At 40.5% G+C, this 2,575-nt stretch overlaps 1 protein-coding gene across 1 annotated transcript; it reads left to right on the top strand.

Annotated features, from left to right (window-relative positions):
• The first annotated feature begins 1,861 nt into the window (after positions 1-1,861).
• LOC143559729 (uncharacterized) lies at positions 1,862-2,314 on the top strand. Its single transcript, XM_077048215.1, has one exon. The coding sequence runs from the start codon at positions 1,862-1,864 to the stop codon at positions 2,312-2,314; it is 453 nt and encodes a 150-aa protein (XP_076904330.1).
• The last annotated feature ends 261 nt before the right edge of the window (positions 2,315-2,575 follow it).

Genomic DNA, 2,575 nt, shown 5'->3' on the forward strand with positions numbered 1-2,575 from the left:
GAGAGTTTTGTATTCAGTGGTCATTGTATCACGTGTTTACGGTTGGAATACAACGTGTGTTTGGTTATCGTATCGTGTGTTAGCTCGTATTGTTTTCTATACTCGTAACGTCTTACGTAGGGATTCCGCACCTACGTAGAACGCGATATCTCGTGTAGATCCGGCTGGGAACCTACAGATGGGATCCAAATTTGGCTATAAATAGGAGGGCCACGGGTTCTCACAACCCACACCTTAAATTACACACATTACTCTCTCACTACTCTCTTTCTAAACCTCGAAAAGCGTGCCATTGATACACCTTCCTAAAAGTGCCCCGAAACCTCGATATTTGTGTCATTCCCCGACGATATCCCAAACAAGAAAGAAGTGTTATCCCAACATCCCGACAATCATCTCGAAGTGTGTGCCAAGAAGTGTTGGTGTATCGAGAAGCGTGCCAAGAGTAGAAAAGAGCAATTGGCGTCGAAGTGCTGCCCAAGTGACTAGGGTATTTCTAAGCCAACAAAGGTAGGCATGATGCCCGACCAAAATATAATAAAATATTATAAAGGCTTAATACCCAAGTCGAAGTTATTCTCAATAAACAAAGAAACATATAACAAAGAAAATAAAGAAAAGAAAAATGAAAACATATATGTGAGTATAGATATGAATATGATTAATCTTTGTTATAAAATATATTATTTAAGAATAATGAGTATTCTTAAATAATAAAGAAAAGAATACGTTTCTAAAGAAGAAGAAACGTCGGGTTTTAAGAATAAACTAAAGGTTTATAAATTAATATTAAAACTAAAGGTTTTAAAGTAAAAAGAGAATATGAACTAAAGGTTCATCGAGATAAATAAGACTAAAGGTCTTAAGCCGGATCGTGTATCCGACTAACAAAAGTTATACTCCTACTATAGGTGCGAGATAGCAAGAGAAGAACTCACGGACGGTGTTGGAAACCGATCCTTATCAAAAGGTGAATACGCCCCACTTTTATAAACTTGTTTTCAAACAAAGCAAATGTGTTATGTGTACAACTTTACATGAGGCTACGTGTCTCTAAAAATATTGTAAATAAGAGTATGAGCCTTGCCCTCAGGCTGTAGTATACGTTTGTCTGGATCCTTACATATGTGGTATGCGGTGGGCATATCACACAACGCCTGGTCACGACCTCCAGCCAAGATGGGCCGAACCAAAGTATGTTCGAGTGAGAATGACCTTGTGTATATTTATGGTACCTAAGTATGTCGAAACGCTGCGGTGTTTTGCTGGGGTGACCTAGTGTAGAGACTCGAGTTTATAATGATGTTTGTTTTAACTTGATTATTCCTAAGCCAAGATGGGCCGAGACTTACGTGGTCTCGAGGGGTAAATAACTAAAGTAAATGTTTTAGCGTCAGCATATTCACCAGCATTCGTTGCTGACGTATTTTATAATATTTTGCAGGTAATCAAGACTAGAGCTTGAAAGACGAAGAGCTCAAGAATCCGTTGGCTCGGATAATTTTGTTTAAACTAATAAATATGGTGTTTTGTAAAACATATAAACAAGTAAAACCAAACGAGACTTATGTCTTGTCTTTTGTAATGTAAATATTTTAACTTTAAATCTACATGTTTATTAAAGTCTTCCGCATTAACCCGCAACTCTTATTTAATTACAAATGTGGTACCAACTATGAATCATACTCCTAGGCCTAAGATAGGGGTGTGACAGGTCTTCACGTCAGTAGCACATCCCCAGGAAAACGAGCAAGTAGAACGGGCCAACCGAAGCATAGTGGAAGGGATTGCCAGTCGCCTAGGTTGGGAACGGGGATCGTGGGTTGAAGAATTGCCACATGTTTTGTAGGCCCACCGAACCATGCCAAAGGTCAGTCACGGGGAAACACCTTTTAGCTTGACCTACGGCACCGAAGCGATGATTCCAGTGGAGATCAATGTTCCCACGCATCAGATGCGTCTAACTGAACAAGAGAACGAAAACGATCTTAGGTTAAATTTGAATTTCTCTGAAGAAAGGAGGGAAGCAGCATCCCGAGGAGAGGTCGATTACAAAAAAGCAATGGAAAAATACTACACATCAAGGGTGTGGGAAGTCAAGTTCAAGGTGGGTGATCTAGTGTTACGGGAAAACGAGGCAAGCCGACAAGAGAGACAGGGGAAATTAGAACCCCGATGGGAAGGGCCATATCAAGTCATTTGGGCGGGGGATAAAGGATCATATAAGTTGGCATACAACACGAGAGAAGAAGTGCCCCGCACGTGGAATGCTATGCAACTCAGGAAATATTATGCCAAGAAGGCCCCTACCTAAGGGGAAAGGAAAAGAGAAGATGCAAAGAGCTTGCTGGCAATATTTTTTGTGATATCCAGTTGTACTCTCCTCCGTGACTGTGTTCACATCCCAATAATCACCTCTCCGGGAGGGAACCTATGTAAAAGGGCGTTGATACCCAATTTTTTGTAATCAATCCATATGGCTTGATGCCTAAGTTATGAAATCAAATGACATTATGCTTTCCCCGTGAAATCTAGTTCTTCTTTTTAACTAAGGGTAACCGTCTCCGAGACGACC

The sequence above is a fragment of the Bidens hawaiensis genome, unplaced genomic scaffold (assembly GCF_021521415.1).
Source record: "Bidens hawaiensis isolate Kalapana, Puna unplaced genomic scaffold, B.hawaiensis_p1.1 tig00020028_1, whole genome shotgun sequence".
Taxonomy (NCBI): domain Eukaryota; kingdom Viridiplantae; phylum Streptophyta; class Magnoliopsida; order Asterales; family Asteraceae; genus Bidens; species Bidens hawaiensis.

Coding starts and splice junctions, on each gene's coding strand:
- LOC143559729 (XM_077048215.1), top strand. CDS start 1,862: ATGCCAAAGGTCAGTCACGGGGAAACACCTTTTAGCTTGACCTACGGC.